The sequence below is a fragment of the Amaranthus tricolor genome, chromosome 9, assembly GCF_026212465.1.
Source record: "Amaranthus tricolor cultivar Red isolate AtriRed21 chromosome 9, ASM2621246v1, whole genome shotgun sequence".
Taxonomy (NCBI): domain Eukaryota; kingdom Viridiplantae; phylum Streptophyta; class Magnoliopsida; order Caryophyllales; family Amaranthaceae; genus Amaranthus; species Amaranthus tricolor.
The window spans coordinates 1370202-1386164 of record NC_080055.1 but is presented as its reverse complement, the minus strand read 5'-3'; the positions used below and the strand labels follow the sequence as shown (position 1 = coordinate 1386164).

The 15963-nt window shown below is 31.6% G+C and overlaps 1 protein-coding gene across 1 annotated transcript; it reads right to left on the bottom strand.

Annotated features, from left to right (window-relative positions):
- Positions 1-6004: 6004 nt before the first annotated feature.
- LOC130824076 (uncharacterized) lies at positions 6005-9225 on the bottom strand. The gene is made up of 2 exons (XM_057688959.1): positions 8335-9225; positions 6005-6291 (listed from the first exon to the last, which is right to left on the bottom strand). Exons 1-2 carry the CDS (start codon positions 8971-8973, stop codon positions 6214-6216), a joined length of 717 nt encoding a protein of 238 aa, XP_057544942.1. The 5' UTR covers positions 8974-9225; the 3' UTR covers positions 6005-6213.
- Positions 9226-15963: the final 6738 nt, after the last annotated feature.

Here is a 15963-nt window from a genome sequence, read left to right as displayed (position 1 = left end):
ATCATTTAATTCCTTGTTGTCCAACACATAATTGTAAAACATGCATGTTGAATGAAATCACTAGAACGCCATTTAAAAGTATTGTAAGAAAATCTGAAATTTAGATTTGGTACATAGTGATTTATGTGATTTTCATAGTACATCATCATTAGGCAATAAGAAGTATGTAACCATCATTAGGCAATAAGAAGTATGTAATCACTTTTATTGATGATTATTTCAAGTTTTGTTATGTGTACTTGTTACATGCAAAAGATAAAGCACTTAATTATTTTAAGATATATATAAATGAAGTTGAATTACAAATTGGATATAATTTTAAAAGATTTAGGACTGATTAGAGAGGAGAATATTATGATCCTACTTATTTATAATCTATGGGCTTAATCATGAAACCACTGTCAGTTACGCATCACAATCCAGCGGTGTGGCGAAAAGGAAAAATAGAACTATTTAAGTGATGGTGAATACCATGTGGATTGAAGGATTTTAGGGTGAAGCAATGTTGACGGCTTGTCACATTCTTAACCAGGTTCCTACAAGAACTAATAAGGAAACACCTTATGAACTTTAGTACAAAAGAAAATGAAACTTAAGTTATTTTAAATTTTAGGGTTGTAGGGCCATAGTTGAGTGCTCGAAAATAAAAGGATAAAACTCGGTGAACGAGTTTAGAAGTGCATCTTTATATGTTATGCTCAACATAGCAAAACTTATAGGTTCTATGTAATAGAACAAAATGACTACGTATCGATATACTCGATTATTGAGTCTAGAGATGCCTTTTTGATGAGAATAGATTCTCATCATTGAGTAGACAAAAGAATCTACAAATTAATACCGTAGAAAGTGTTGATAATGATAAAAAAGAACCCCCCTCTAGATGTTGATACAAATCAATAACTAGATGATGGAGAAAAGAATGTTGAAATTATTCCTATATGGAGTAAGAGACAACGGAAAGCCAAATGCTTTAGACCAGATTTCCATGTATATTTGGTTGAAGGAACTAGACATAAAATATCATCTAGTATACCATATTTATTTTATGTGGAAGGAAACCCATTGACTTCTAGTGATGCTATGGCACCACAAGATAGTGCTTTTTGGAAAGAGGCAATAAATGATGAGATGCAATCCATCATGGGGAATAATACTTGTGTATAGGTAGATCTGCTACCAACTTGTAAACCAATTGGCTGCAAGTGGATCTTCCGTAAGAATATGAAAATTGATGAAACTATTAATAAGTTCAAGGCCCGTTTAGTGGCACAAAGCTTTAGACAAAAGCTTTGTATCAATCATTATGATACATATGCACCAGTTGCAAGAATAACCACCATTAGGTTGTTGGTAGCGTTGGCTACAATTTATCATCTAGAGATCCATCAAATGGATGTGAAAACCGCATTCTTATATGGTGAGCTAGATGAGGAAGTTTACATGAAACAATACCAAGGTTTTGTTTTAAAAGGATAAGAAAATAATGTGTGCAAACTTGTTAAGTCATTATATGGACTTAAACAAGCACCAAAACAATAGCATTAAAAGTTTGATGAAACTATATTGTCCTTTAGTTTTAAATTGAATCAAGCGGATAAATGCGTTTATAGCAAATTTGTTAAGCAAGGAAATAGAGTTATTATTTGCTTATACGTGGATCACATGCTCATCTTTGATACTAGTTTAGTACATATCCAAGAGACAAAGGATTTTTTTGTCTAAATCTTTCCAAATGAAGGATATGGGGTGGCCGATGTGATCTTAGACATAAAGATCAAAAGAGAATGTGGTCGTATTAAGCTTTTAGTCTCATTATATTGAGAAAGTGCTTAATAGGTTTAAATTGCAAGTTTTGGCACAAATCTCAAACCCCATGGAACAAGGTATGAAATTTACCAAGCATACTGGACAACCAATTTTTCAATTAGAGTATGCAAAGATCATTGGATCTTTGATGTATGTTATGACATGTACAAGGCCGGACATAGCATTCGTGGTTTATAAATTAAGTAGATTTACTGGTGACCCGGGTCCCCAACATTAGATGGCGATAAGGAGAGTATTACGATACTTGAAAGGAACCATTATTATGGTATAACTTATAGTGGTGAACCTCCTATTTTAGAAGGTTATTTCGATGCTAGTTGGATCACTAATGAAGAGGATAATTCTTCAACGTTGAGTGTTTGTTTATGGGGGATGTGTCATTTCCTGGCTTCCAAGAAACAAATGGTTATAGCATATTTCACTATGTCTGCGGAATTCATTACGCTCGCCTCGGCGGTAAATGAAGCGGAGTGGTTAAGGAATCATTCGTGGGGTCATAACTCTTAATTATGTGAAAACCAAGTTCAATTTGGCTGATGTTTTCACTAAAGTGAGTAAGGTTTCAATTGAACAAGCGTTAATTAAGATCGGTTTATGTCAATAAAGTTTAAAGGAAAAGTTCCAATTTACACAGAAGTAGCATTATGTCTTGCATTAAATATGGTAAAGTCCTTTAAAGTCTTTGAAATCAACAAGAATGAATGACCCATAGTTTCTTTAGACCGTGATGACAAGGTAGTCGTTTACGTTCTCAAGGTCAAGGGTTGAATAGCTCTTGGCGGTATCCTATCACGGGGATATGTTTTACGTAGTGAGAACCTACCTGTATAAGTTTGAAATCTTGGCTACTTTAAGTAGTCAAGTTGGCATATCCGACTATGATAAACTTATGAACAGATATGGACACGGCCTTATATATTGTGTCAAGGTAAATGACAATGTGTTATTGGTTTTGTGTGTATTTAATCTTCAAGTGGTTGGATGGGCTAGTTGATTCAATCTTTAGCGACATCATTCTAGTTCGATCGCTTGTGAAGTATTTTACACTATGCGTTAATTCAATTCATAGGGACATTAGCGCTGATGCATGAAAAAAAATTATGTACTTAATGTGTAAAGGAAGAAGGAGGTCTGTTATACTCTAAATGAGGGAGGATTGTTGAACATTTAGAATATATAGACCTAGATTTGTTTATACTACATACTTAGTATAATAGTTGGTTTGTTCGTTAGTGTTGTTTTGATCAAAACACTACTAATGATGAATTAACTTCTGGTTGGAAGTTAATTGCACTTGCTTTGCTTTGTGAATCATTACTTGGATTCATAAGCTTTGTTAGATGAAACATTAATTTGATTCATAAGCTTTGCTTGGTAAAACATTTTTATTACAAAAGGAGGTGTTGTTTGATGCATTGCTCTATAAAAAAAAGTTGCATGCCTAGGGACATTCCATCCCATTTCCATATCATTCCTGATTTCTCTCTTAAGAATACTTTCATTCTTGTTCTTCCTTTCATAAGATAATATTGAGAGTAGTTAACTCTCAATATCATCAAAGTTCTTACTTCACCACAACACTTGTATTTATTATTTCAATTTCCTTGTGCAAGGATTTTGTTGTATACATTGTATCTCATTGTGAATTTTATTTATCTTCCCAATCACCTTTGTGAGAGAAATATTACAATAAGAAAAGTTCATAAACATCTTCTACTCGTATCAAGTTTCCAAGCGACTTCTTTAATTGTCGCAACTATATCTTCATCGTCTCCTTGCTGATTCAACAAGAGTTCAAAACCATATATAAAGGATCACAAATAGTTTAGATTTATCTTATAACACATATTTGTAATACATCATTATTGTAATAAATTGACCCCTACTAAAGTTATTATTTTTGATTTGAAACCTAAATTTATAAAGGCATTATCGTATGAACTAGGCATGGCCACGGTCCGGGTTGGTCCGGTTCCGTTCCGATTCCATCCGGTTCCGGTTCCACCTGGTTCCGGTTCCATTTGGAACCTGTCGCGAACGGTTCCGGTTCCGGTTCCGGGCGGTTCCAAACGGTTCCTTGGCGGTTCATGAGGCGGTTCCGGCGGTTCCAACTCACGGGACGGGCGGGTCGGACCATCGGTTCCATTTTTATTTTTTCTTTAAATATTTATATAATAAAAAAAATACTATAATATTGCGGACGTACCTTTGATGATTACTTGATTATTAGCGAAATTCATTGCATGTCAAGTTGTCATCGTTATTGAAATATTTACTAAAAAGAATGAAAAATATAAACTAATAACAAACGAATCAATGATAATGTCGATAAAGATTATTAATAAAAAAAAGGGAGAAAATGGACTTGAACCTAATACCCAAAGGAATACTAAGCTGCCTACGTATCCCGAAGGAATCAAAGCCCACGTAGTTCTTTGTTATACCTTTTATTTATAGTTGTTGAATGTTGATTTATCGTTGTCGGATTGATCCTATTCGTCTTCGTCATCATCATATGGTTGGTTAGATGCTTCCGCTGACTCTCCTCCTGACGATGATGCAGATGTATCCATCATCATCCATGGATCATCATCGTCGTCTTGATCATCATCATTCCTTAGTCCTTGTGTTCGAATCTCCACTTGATCCCAATCTTTCTTGCAAACACATATTTGAATACTCTGTGGAGCAAGACGAGATCTCTTTTCGTCCAAAACTCTTCTACCTGCACTAAAAGCAGACTCCGACGCAATTGTTGACGCGGGAATTGCAAGGATATCCTTTGCAATTCTCGATAAAATGGGAAATTTTACAGATTTTTCTTTCCACCACTCTAAAATATTATAGCTACCTTGGTCTATTTCAAAGTGGTGTTTAAGATAACTATCGAGTTCTAAATATGAGGTCGAGGAAGAAGATGATCCTACAAAACTATCATCTTGACTCATTATATTAGCTATTACCGAATTATAGTAAGAGAGACGTGCCGAAACGCTAGCACGCCTAGACGTATCGCGTTTTGGGTTATATACACTAGCGTAATAATCATAGAGTTCTGCTAAATATTTTTTACATGTTCCTACATAATTATGTACATCAGTAGGCGGGCGATCTAACGATTGGTAGTAAAATCCTATTACTTTAGTAAAGACCTCAGTTTTAAAACATGGGTCCAAAATGGTTGCGATTCCATAAATATAAGGAAATTCGGTAAAATATGCCTTCCATTTTTCCATCATATCTGCAAGAATCGGCTTCAAATATGGGTTAGTATCATCATGCGTATATTTAAGGAGATGATAAAAAATAGACTCACTTATTACTAAGTGAACGTTCGGTTCATAAACATATGAAAAAATCTTAGTCGCATGGTCATACGCTTTTAATATGTTATGTACACCTATAGCTAATTCCCAAGTGTCATCAGCTATGTAACTATCTGTACACTCACTATATAGTTGTGTTATAACTGGACGATAAGCAATCGCCTTTCTTAATAAATCGTTGGTTGAGCCCCAACGTGTAGGAGTATCCAATGACCAATACACTTTTTTAAGTTGATATTGGTCACATAATTGTTTGTATCGTCTCTTTATCTTTCCAATCCTAAGCCACTTCACTATATCTCTAATTGGTTCTAATAAATCGCTTAATTGTTTTATGTCAGCTAGGCAAGATAAGTTTACTATATTCGCACAACAACGTATGTGTAATAAGCTACCCCCAAGGATAAAACTAAATGCAGGTTCGTTATACAAAAGTTCTAGACATTTAATGTTCGCGGTTGCATTATCAGTTGAACAACAAAATATCTTATCTAATAAGTTCCATTCTCTACATATCTCTACTAAAATATATTTTATGTTTTCACCGGTATGTCTTTCTGGCATTGTCTCAAAAGCAATTATGCTTTTTTGAATAATCCAATTTTGATCTATCCAATGAAGTATTTTTCCGGCGGTTTCACGGTTCCGCGGTTCGGGGCGGTTCGAAAACTGTCGCAAACGGTTCCGGTTCCGGATCCGGTTCCAAGCGGTTCGGCACCGGTTCGGTTCCGGGCAACCCGCCCCGTGGCCATGCCTAGTATGAACAATATATGATTTGATTTATAGTAAAAATTCCAACTAAATTATTGAGTCGATTTATTTATTTCCCCAAACAATTGAAAAATGAATAATAAGAATAAAAAAGTGTAGTAGTATTATAATATAAACTCATCACGAATAAACAAATGATAGTACAATCAATGTATAGCGCGATCAACTTGTATAATTATAATGTATGTGTTCGACAAGATCGAGCCAGAAAAATGAATAAAAAATTCATTAATTAAATTAAATTAATTAAAAAGGAAGCTCCTGAGTATTAATTAATCTAGAAACTTCAGACATGAAGCAGAGCAGCGCATCCGATTGCTAAGCCGACCACCATTTTTGTTGCCCATGTGATCTTCTCCCCACTCTGTCAAAATTTATGATTTTAGCACCATTAATTAATTAATAACATTTTTATACAAATATTGTAATTAATCAATAGATTTAATACATCTAATTAATAAACATGCATCCAATTTGATTTAATTTACTTTCCAATTTGATTTAATACATCTAATTAATATTTGGTGCTTAGGTTTTAGGCATTTGACTTTATTTGTAAAGTACCGGCTTTGTGCTTGTCAATTTTCATTTTAATTTATTTTATTAATTTTATATTCTTTTTTATAAATGGTGTCACTTATTCTCTCTATTTAACCATTTATTTATATTATCTACTTATTTTATTCAAAAAAAAATATTTACTTATTTTTTGTTTAATTTTTCAATTTAATTTCTTTTTCCACTAATATAAAAAAAATAAAATGAGTACTTCAATAACAACTACTAACATTAAATTATGAACTTTTATTATTAAAAATTATGAATTTAGTGAGATCATGAACTAATAAACAAAACTTCTTACAATGATAAGAGGTATATCCAAGGTGCCCAACGGTAAAAAAAACCCGTAAAATTAAAAGGCCTCAAATACTAACTTTGACTTGGCCTAAATTTTGTTTTAAGCTTCAAAATCATGAAAAAATATAAATAAATATAGCCTTTAAAATTAATGTATATTTTCGATTCTGCTTTAGTAACCATATTACATTATTGCTACATTTCATTTTATGAGCAACCATTTATTAAAATGATAAGAGGTAAGTAAAAGAATACCTAAAATTAGGCGTTTAAATATAGAATAATTTGCAAATTACAGTCTTAAAATTTAGTACTTTTGTGAATTACAGCCACTAAGATCCAAAGTAACAAAATTTACAGGTTCAGCCCAAAACACAAAATTGCGACCAATTTAGTGGTCAAAATTTTAGGTTAAATGGTCGAAATTATGTGATTTTGGCCTGAACCTGTAAACTTTGATACTTTAAAAGCTATAATTTTCAAAAAATAAACATTAAATTTGTAATTCGTAAAAATAATAAATTTTAAAATTATAATCGGTAAATAATTTGTAAATATATAAATACTATGCATCTAAATAATGAAAATTGTAAAACAGAACTAAAGGACAAGAGTGTTATGTTAAATTCAAAATGGTTTACTATACAGTAGATAATAGCTGTACTACTCCTACTCCCTGGGCCCCATTTAGAGTGCAATATTACTACTAAGCACTATGAATTTATGAATTAGGAGTATTTCAGCAAGCTAGCTTTGTGTTGGTTTTTTGGTTTTATTATCAGTACTAAATATTATAAAAACATTAATTTTAGTATTTGTTTTGTTGTAAAAGAATAAGTTTAACGTTACAATAATTCCCATCCTCTTTTATTTATCTTGCAACAAATTTTATCTACAATTTTTTTATTGAAGTACTTTTTTAGGCTCATAAAGCAATGGCCGGTGAAAAATAGCGACTCAAATCAAAAGAAGGAAGCTTTAAACCATACGCGTACAGTATACTGCACTACTGCCGTCTGCCCTACTACTTTTTCTGTAAATGGAAAACTCCCCACCACACGTAATGCACATCACAAAAAATAATTTTTTTAAAATTTATTATCTCTAGCTATTTCATACTCCTCACTATTATTATCATTATTATCTTATTTTAAATGGAAGAAAAATTACTTAATATAATTTAATATTTTTATAATTTTTTTAAAATAATTTCAACTATTGATTAATCATAAATAACGAGGTTTTTGCCTAGAATAAATTTAATTACTCGAATACTCTGTTATAATAAGTAATTTACTAAAAAAATAGAGTGAAAATTAATATAAAATTTAAAAAAAAATTGAAAATTTACGAGAAAAATTCTAAAAAAATTTTAACATTTATTTTTAACAGTTTTTTAACATTTATTTTTAATTTATTTTTTTTAAAAAATAAAATATGCTATTATCCCATTTCTATTTCTAAATAAGGTTAAATCACCTTATTTTATTACAATTAATTCAATGAAGAACCATATAACAATTTAAGTTGATCGAGTTAGTGAACTTACAGAATCATCTTCAGAGGGGCCAGGAGCGTAATCATCAAAGACACTACCAGGTCCAGGAGCATCAGCTGGCGGCGCAGGTGGGCTGGCTAATTCTGGAGCTGGAGCCGGAGCATGATGCTTTTTACAATGCTTCTTATTCTTAAACTTGCAGTGATGTGGTGGTGGCGCATGCTTTTCAGCTGGAGCCGGCGCCGGTACCTCAGCTACAACTGGTGGAGCCGCTTCTGGAGTTGGAGTCGGAGTAGGAGTTTCCGGGGGTGGTGATGGGGGAGATGTAGGTGTGGCTTCTGGAGCTTCAACTGGAGCTTTAGCCGGTGCTTTAGCTGGAGCTTTAGCCGGTGCTTTAGCTGAAGCTTTAGCCGGTGCTTTAGCTGGAGCCTTAGCAGGGGGTTTAGCAGCTGGAGCTGGAGCTTCAGAGGGAGTCTCAGCGGGAGGAGCCGAGAGTACTGGAGCTACAGCTGGAGCCTTTTCAGGAGCCGGTGCTTTCGGCTTGGAGGGAGCTGGAGCTTCGGGTGTAGGTGCAGCTGGGGTATCGGCGGCTGGAGCCGGTGATTTAGTAGGGGAAGCCGCCGGAGATTGAGCTGTGGCTTGCATTATGATTAAGAATAAAAAAGCAAGGGAAATTTTAGTGGGAGCCATTGTTAGGGAAGAATGTGAGATAGTGAGATGGAGTTGTGAGCAAAAATGGAAGGTGAATAGAGAATAAATAGCCGTTTGGTTTGGGGAGAAGAAGAAGTAAAGAGAGTGGGTGAGGGACCCACACGTGAGAAACAAAGTAAACAAGAGAATATAAGGATTAGGTTGTGGTGTTTAGTGTCGGTTTCAAAAAGTGACGGAGAATTGAGGCATTTTAAGGTTGAATTTATCGATTTTATCAATTGCTATTTGTGGTTGAGATCCATGTCATAAACAAACGGAAGTAAATCATGTATTCTTAAATACTTACTTTTTAATTACTCAAAAAAAAAATTTATATGAATTTTTTACGGATTTTTTTATAATAATATAAACTTTCGATTAATCCTAAATAATATGAAGTTTGATTTTATTTTTCTATCAGCATCCCTTTTTACTTATAACCTGTTAAGGCAATAACTTCTTTTTAAGTTTTTTTAAAGGAATTAACCAATAAACTCCTTTATTACTTCAATCACATTTACTCTCACTCACCCTCCTTTAGTGCATCAATTTCTTCATCTAAGAAGACAAAGAAGGATGCTTGAAGATCCACGAGCTTAATTACTAGTTGGTTTATTCATCTTAATTGCATTATTTTTCCCCAAATTTGTTTGCAAACAAAAATTAGGGTTTTGAAATTGAAAATTTATTGCATCTCTTGATTTAATTGTTCAATTTAAAGGTGAATCCTTTTTTTTACCCAAAAATGGTTTTAATTTTGTTTTTTTGCTTGTTTTTAGGCTAATCTTAGTGATTCAATTACATTGAAGTTTTGGTATATTGGTATTCAAAAATGGACTTGTGGAGCTACAGTACCTTTGTGGAATGTGTAAAAATGAAAAAGTAAAAAAGCATAGAAAATTTTACTAGAAAATGAATGAGAGAAAGATAGTTGCTTGATTATTGAAGAATATAAAGGTAGGGGATGACTTTGAAAATACAAAAGTCATATTTTACCTTTTCTTCCGGTTATAAACCGGTAAAGTATACTAGTGGAAAAATGAAATTAAACTTTGTATTATTAAGGGTTAATCAAAAATTTATATTATTGTAGGAAAATAAGTAAAAGGTCGTATTATTCATAGTAATTTTTCAAAAAAATATATATATATATACTCACTTTTTTATTATTTTGGTTTGTTTCATTTGTTAATTTAACAAAAATAATTTCATATTTAAATAATTTTTATGGTACTTATATATTTTTTTATTAACTTAATTTTAATATTTTTATACTCTCTTTTATTCTCTTTATAATTTCGAAACTTATTGATAGTGGAAGAATTTGTAATACTCAAACATTTACTCACTCCATCCTTTAAAATTGGATCCACTTTCTTTTTACTCTCTTATCTAATTTGCCGTATTTCATTTTGGTTTTGATCACACTCTTCTTTAAATTTTTATCCACATGTTTTTCTTGCATTTTCTTCTAATCCACACATTGATTCCATTTTTCAATAAAATACCATTTTACTATTTTTTTTTTTATTTTTTCATCCATTGCCAATGGGGTAATATTCATGGAACAGGTGAAATATTATGTTTAAAAGATTGCCTCAATTTTCTTTCTTGTCAATCCCTTTTACATTGTTACGATTTCATCAAGACTTTTTTTATTCTCATCCATACATTTTAAACTTACTTTTAATATCATCCACTCAATTCAAATGATTTCACTATTTCAACCCTTTTTAATAGCTTTTTTTTTTATCACAGTATAACTTATTGGGATATATATTCCCTCCGTTCCTTGATGAAGTTTCCACAAAAAATGTTCATAAAAATTAAGATAAATAGAATTTTTTAGATAGTGGAGATATTATTTTATTAAATAATACTCCCTCCGAACCAATTTAGTTGTCCCATTTTCTTATTTGGCAAAGTCTTTTTAGTTGTCCCAATTCTATTTTTGTCAATTTTTTTTACCTAAATATCCTTAGTTCACACAAGTAATTACGAATATACCCCTATATACCTTACTTACCGAACTACCCTTGGCCTTCACTACTTACCCTTTACTACTTACACTTTTTAATGGACCCACACCATCCTTAATAACCGTGCCCAAGCAAATGGGACATCTAAATTGGTTCAGAGGGAGTAAATTTAATGGAGAAAAAATAAGCACAATAAACATTAAAAAATATTTAAAGAACGTTAGTGGAAAAAATATGGGGACCATAAACATTAAACAAATAAAAAATGTTATTATAATAAAGTTAGTAGAAAGATGTGTAGACCATACGGAATATAAAAATGTTAAAATTAAGTAAAAGAAAGATATGTAGGTACTATAATTATTATTAAAATATTAAAATGAGGATATGTAGGTCCAAAATTGTGTAATATAAATAGAAAGATTTCTTATAAAAACAATAAATAGAACACCTTAAAATGAAAAGTGCAAACTTATTTAAGGAAAGAAAGGAGTATTTATTATATACTTTCTCCTATTTACTTTTATTTGTCCCATTTGATTTTTCAATACTATTCATCAATCACGCTAATTATGTGAGTTGATCGTCTATAAGTTGCAACATAGTCATGTGGGGTCTTGTTTAATTCTTTTTATTATAAATATTAAATTTTTTTATAATTTTTACTCAATCACAATTAGAATATTTAAGATTGAAAACATGCATTAACAATTATGCTAAAACTAAATTGGACAAATAAATAGAATAAGAGTATTTTTTTATTTCCATCTCCTCACCTTTATTTTTTGAAACATAATTACTTATTGGCTAAGAACTCAATTAGATAACGGTAAAAAAAAATGGCCTACTTAAACAAGCGTATAAATGATTTTCAAAATCTTGGACAAAATTAAATTGGCTATAAAAACCTCTAACGGATACATGTATTCCTATGTTGTACAAATGAATAGTCTAATAAAATTACCTCTTAAAACTAAAGTACAAATTTTGGTGGTCATAGTGTAGCGGAAGGGGAAAGGAAGACGTAGACGAAGACGAAAATGAGACATCGCCGCTTATATTTTATTAGCTGGAAAACGGCGGAAGTTGCTTCTTTTTGGGTTCAAAGTATCAAGGAGTTGGTAAGCAAATCTTCTGTTTTTATTTTATTTTATTTTATTTTATTTTAATATTAAACATGTGAATTTTATATTATTGCGTGCATTGTAATTACTATGTATCCTAATCATGGGTTCCAGTTTTGGATTTTACATTTATTCATATTTTCAATAATGGGATGGGATGAAATTATTACTTTGATTTAGGACATGATTGGTTATTTACTTGTTTATGCTGTTGTAATTTGTAAAGTTATTCTATTAATGTTTATCCAGTAATATTACTGAAAATAATAAAACAAAAATAGTGTTAAATGGTGGAGATATTATTTTATTGAATAATAAAATTAAAGTGGGAATCATAAGCTAGCGTTAAAATATAGAAAATAAAGTTAGTGAAAAAATATAGATTTCACACTCATAAAAATTTGTTAAATAAATTGAGTGAGAAACACGTGAAAAACATAAATATTATCAAAAATAATGTTAAAATAAAATTAGTGAAAAATATATAGGGACACATAAGCATTAAAACATATTTCTATAAGAATTACTAAATTAGAGTGGCTAAAGCTAATTTTTTTGCAAAAAAAGAAAAAACAATAAAAATAGAAATATATTTTTAGAGAACTAACAAATGACACAACCTAAAATAAAAAATGGGAACTTCAAATAGAAACGAAGGGATTGATATTTCCTTATAAACAACAAGTTTTATCTAAATCCTCTTCTCAACAAACTGAGCCAATTTTTTTATCATCAGATACCTCTGATGATATTTCTAATTTTCATTCTATTCCTTCCATTGCTCCTTCTTCAATCCCTTCTTTCTGTCCTCCTCAAATACCTACTTCTTCTTCCCCTGAATTCATTTCTGATGATTCTTCTGGTTCTGTTCAACATAATGACCTCATTTCTTCACCTGTTTCTTCTCCTCTCATCCCTAACACAAGAAGATCTTCCAGAATTCCTATCTTACCTTCTAAATATCAAGATTTTGTTACAACTATTCCTAACATCAAACCTTTAACTACTCCTCAAGATACTTCTTCTCCTTCTTCCTTATCTTTTAGTGTTCACACTGAACCTTCTCTTCAACATATGTCTTCTCAAGACTTAGATAGTCTTTCTTCCATGCTCTCTGTTTATGAACCCACTTCTTATAATAAAGCCAAAAATGATCCTAGATGGATCAATGCCATGAACAAAGAACTTGAAGCTTTGGAAAACAATCATACTTGGGATTTAACTTCTTTACCTCCTAATAAGATTGCTATTGGTTGCAAATGGATTTACAAAATTAAATTTAAACCTAATGGTACTATTGAAAGATGCAAGGCAAGGTTAGTGGCTAGGGGTGATAAACAGATAAAAGGAAAGGACTATAAATATACTTTTAGTCCTGTTGCAAGGTTCACTACTGTTAGAACCATTATAGCACTTGCTGCTGCTAAACACTGGACTATCCAACAAATTGATATAAATAATGCCTTCTTACATGGATATATAACAGAAGACATATATATGAAAACTCCTCAAGGGTATTCCAAGGCTCTTCCTGGTCAGGTATGTAAACTAAACAGATCTTTATATGGCCTTAAACAGGCTTCCAGACAATGGAACATTGAACTTAAAAAGTTCTTGCTTCATTCTTTGGGTTTTATCCAATCCAAACAAGATTTTTCCATGTTTACAAAAACAGATGGAATTGATTTTACTGTTATTGTTGCCTATGTTGATGATCTTTTAATTTCTGGTTCAAATACTTTAATTATTTCTCATATTAAATCTCAACTTCACCAAACCTTCACTATTAAGGACTTAGGTGATTTGAAATTTTTTCTTGGAATTGAAGTTCACAGAACTTCAGAAGGCATTTTCTTAAATCAAAGAAAATACATTCTTGATTTACTTCAAGACACCAAAATGGAAAATTGCAAAATTTCCCCTTTCCCTTTACCCAAAGGCCTCAACCTCAGTACTTTGACTGGAGATTTATTGGATAATCCTGAAATATACAGAAGACTTATTGGGAAACTTCTTTATTTGAACATGACTAGAGCTGATATTTCTTATTCTGTGCAGCAACTTAGTCAATTTTTAAGTGCTCCCAGGGCTCCTCATTTTGCAGCTGCCTTACATGTCCTGAAATACCTTAAGGGTACTCTTAATACAGGGTTATTCTATAGTTCTAACATTGATTTTCAGCTACATGCTTATAGTGATGCTGATTGGGGTTCTTGTACTTATTCTGGCAAATCTCTCACTGGGTATTGTGTTTTCCTTGGCAATTCTCTTATCTCATGGAAGACAAAGAAGCAAAAAGTCACCTCTAAAAGTTCCACAGAAGCTGAATATAGATCTATGAGTCAGACAACAAGTGAAATCGTATGGTTGGAAAGTTTATTACAAGATCTGAATGTTTTTGTTCCAAGACCTATATCCCTTTTTTGTGATAATAAATCTGCTCAATACATTGCTCAAAATGAAGTCTTCCTGGAAAGAACAAAACATCTCAAACTTGATTGCCACTATATCAGAGATCATGTTGTATCTGGGTTTGTATCTTTGTCTCATGTCAATTCCACTCTACAATTGGCTGACTTGATGACTAAACCATTAGGGGCTGCTCAACATAATTTTCTTTGTTCCAAGATTGGACTTCTTCACTATCCTTCATGTCCATCTTGAAGGGGGGGTATTAAGGTGATTGCCAGCTCACCAAGTTTTTATGTATTCATTTTGTTTTAGATTTTCAGTTAATTGATATATATTGGTTTTCGGTTTTCTGTAAAACAATGGTTTTTTGAATTTTGAATAACAGAGAACGCTTCCTTTCTTCTTCTTCCTCTCTGTTGTTCATCTACAATCAAGGATTACCTTGATTCTAACTGTAAACTTATAGTTTCTCACTTTTCTTTCATTTTCTTCTATTCAAACCCTTACAATATGTTTCAATAACAATTGACAATTGTAAAGAGAAAAGAACACAAGGAAAGGATCATTTATTCTCTCTGGATTTGGTTAGTATATAACATATTCTAATAAAGAAATATAACTTATTGGGACAAGACAAAAAGAAATATGTAAAACTAATTTGAAAGAGATGAAGCATAATCAGGGATGGTAATTGGTTCTGAACACGGACCCACACCCATACTCAGATCCATTGAATTTTGGTGGACTCATGCTTGGACGGCTAGACCCTTAAGATTTGGAAATTGCAGGTCAATCAGACTCATCGAGACTAATAGATCTTGATTTTATTATTGATACTTGAACTTTTTACATTTTAAAAGTTTCAAACAAATTTAAAATTGATTTTTGGATGGTATAAATAAGTTGAGTTTAGAGCGAGTCTGACTAGTCAATAATGAGTTTAGCAATGCTAAATCTGAAATAGGATCTAGAGAAAAAGCCTGGATCGAAATTGAGTCTGAATATTAAACCCTAAAAATATGGGCGGATCTTAGGCGGATCCAAAAGGGGAACCCATGACCAACCCCTAAGTATAATACTACCTCCTATTCAACTCATGAGTCTCATTTAGTTTTTTACCTTTGTCGAGATAATATTTTAACTCTTAATATTTTAATTGTTTTTAATTAACAATCATACAATGTTAATATTGATAATTCTTGTATTGAAACAAATCAAACAAAATTTCACGTAACTATGTTTTAATTTATAGATTAAGAACAATATACAAATTAAAAATAATAATTGAATAATAACAAAAAATAAATAAGACTAATAGATAGAATAGGAGAGAGTAATACTTCTATAATAATTAGTACACCTAGATGTAAAGTCAACACTACAGTATACAAACTCCAATTAACCGACAATTTAGGGCATTAAGCAAAATTTGTAAATTTTGAATTTTTAAACATGATTTTAATATTACAGGTATG

Coding starts and splice junctions, on each gene's coding strand:
- LOC130824076 (XM_057688959.1), bottom strand. CDS start 8,973: ATGGCTCCCACTAAAATTTCCCTTGCTTTTTTATTCTTAATCATAATG. Junction 6,292..8,334: donor GCCCCTCTGAAGATGATTCT/GTAAGTTCACTA, acceptor AAATTTTGACAG/AGTGGGGAGAAGATCACATG.